Source organism: Aulonocara stuartgranti (assembly GCF_965226115.1).
Source record: "Aulonocara stuartgranti genome assembly, chromosome: 11".
Lineage (NCBI taxonomy): Eukaryota > Metazoa > Chordata > Actinopteri > Cichliformes > Cichlidae > Aulonocara > Aulonocara stuartgranti.
This window is the reverse complement of record NC_138947.1, coordinates 27434175-27436548: the sequence shown is the minus strand read 5'-3', so window position 1 is coordinate 27436548 and position 2374 is coordinate 27434175. Positions and strand designations below refer to the sequence as shown.

Genomic DNA, 2374 nt, shown 5'->3' with positions numbered 1-2374 from the left:
TTGCTGATTTCTAACTGCCAACTGCCTCTTTGTTTGTGTGTGGGGGGGAGCTGCTAAAAGCTGTGAACTTCCTTTTGTGTTGAGGTGGATACAATCTCACTGCATTTAGCCTAATCCTTCATTGCCCTGAAGAATTCTGTGGTGTACGAACCTCCTCTCCAAGGAAAGAAAATGCAGAGAAGACTCACCACTCAGCAGGCCTTGGAAATGATCCTGAGTGAAGTCAACCCTTGTGACTCGGATGGAGAAGACCTAGAACTTCAGCCAGATTCAGACTCAGAGCTGTCTGATCAGTCTTCCGGTTAGGTTTCATTTCATATCATTTCCTATTTCATTTCAAACAAGTAAGTGGATGTAGTAAGTAAGATATTTCAGACATTATTCCGATACAGAGGAGGAGATACTGGAATTATAATTAGTATCTATGCATGCATTTGTGATTTCGTTTGACCTTCCCATTGCTCACAATTTGAATTTGTTCACACTGCAGATGAGGAGACTACTTCTCAACCTAAAAAGAGAGCTTGTTTGGGGACTGAGACAGCGAAAGATGGCACAGTGTGGCGTGAAGAACAGGTGGGGACCTGTCTCCCTTTCACCCCAATAGAAGCGTACGCTGCAGATGGAGAGCCAACGGCTAAGGCCAGGAGAAGTATCTCGAGTCGCCTTTAGAGCTTCCTGTGTTTCATCACTCTTGACATGCTTCATAGCATTCAAGAATGGACTATTCAACATGCACAACAAACGGAGCATGTTCATTGGTTCATGGACCTCCCTGAACTAATGGCATTTATTGCAATTGTCATCTTGCGGGGGGTTACTAGGGTTCCATCACTACGTGACTGCTGGTCAGCAAACCTGGGAAACCCACAGATCATTGGAACTATGCCGCGAAAGTACTTCCAAGACATCATGCAACACCTACGCTTTGATGACAGGTCCACCCGCAGTGATCGAGCAAAGACTGATAAGTTCGCTGCAATTTCCAGTGTGTGGGGATCATTTGTCACCAACTGCATCACGTGCTACAACCCTGGTCTACATATCACCGTTGATGAACAGCTTTTTCCATCAAAGACTCGGTGCTGTTTCCTGCAGTATATTGCAAGTAAACCTGACAAGTTTGGGATCAAGTTTTGGGTGGCTTGTGACCTAAAATCCAAATACATTTGCAATGTCTTCCCATATCTTGGCAAGGACCCCAATCGTCCCAGTGGGGAGAGACTGTCTGAAAATGTAGTGATGAGGCTGATGGAACCATTCCTAGACAAGGGCACAAACGTTACCACGGACAATTTCTTCTCATCGCTTTCACTTGCGCAAAAACTTCTTAGACAGAAAACCACCATCCTCGACACAGTCAACAAGATTCGCCGGGAAATTCCTCAATCCGCTAGACACACAGATCGCAATGAATTCACCACTCAGGTATGTTGCAGGTCTTTTGTGGTTCTATGTTTATGTGTTTCATTGTGTGTAAAAGTGCTATGGAAATAACAATTTATCTTATTTCTTAGGTGTTTTCAACCTCTGCTGCCACGCTGATGGCGTATGCGGCCAAACGGAAGAAGACAGTCTATATTCTTAGCAGCATGCACAGCGTGGTTCAGACTGATAACACCACCAAAAGGAAGCCAAACACTGTCACCCTTTACAACACCACAAAGTGTGGCGTGGGTGTGATGGACCAGATGGTGCGGGAGTACACTGTCCACAGAGGATGCTGTATCAAGCATGCACCGGGACGCAGGAAAGACGGGTGGACTTCCTGGTGGAGCTTGCAAGAGAGTTGGCTAACTCTCATATGGCTGGGAAGAAGGCAAGAAAAGAACAGTTGCTTCGGACACAACCCTCCACACGACCCCTGGAAAAAGAGCCATGTGTCAGGTCAAACACAAATGCAAGAACAATCATGCCACTGTGCGATGTGTTCACTGCTACAGATACACATGTGGTAAATGCAGACTACAGATACCATGGCAGTGCCAGGATTGTGAGTGATTGCTGAAAATGTTGAAATGTACTCACTCACTTTTTATTATTATTTGTAAATATGTGTACAAATGGTTGGTTTTTTGTACTGTTTTTATCAATAAATCTCAGCAACAAGGAAATACACCCATGTGTGTTGATTTCTCCCTAAGATGGCAAACTGAAACACAAGTTTCCTTGTGGCTCAGGAAACTAACCACTCCAAGTGGCTCAGCATGGCCCCACCTTATTTACATAACAAAAGCAGCTGTTCACAGGTGATTAAGGATATTAGCTAAAAGCCTACCAGCCATTTGGCTGGAAGGCGGGTTTTAAAGGTAGAAAAGCCAAATAGCTACTCTCTGGGACTTCCAGTGATTTATGTCATGTTTGCATGTTCAAT

At 44.7% G+C, this 2374-nt stretch overlaps 1 protein-coding gene across 1 annotated transcript; it reads left to right on the top strand.

Annotated features, from left to right (window-relative positions):
- The first annotated feature begins 233 nt into the window (after positions 1–233).
- LOC309716451 (piggyBac transposable element-derived protein 4-like) lies at positions 234–2089 on the top strand. Its single transcript, XM_082550249.1, has 3 exons — positions 234–301; positions 491–1428; positions 1518–2089. Exons 2-3 carry the CDS (start codon positions 700–702, stop codon positions 1956–1958), a joined length of 1170 nt encoding a protein of 389 aa, XP_082406375.1. The 5' UTR covers positions 234–301; positions 491–699; the 3' UTR covers positions 1959–2089.
- Positions 2090–2374: the final 285 nt, after the last annotated feature.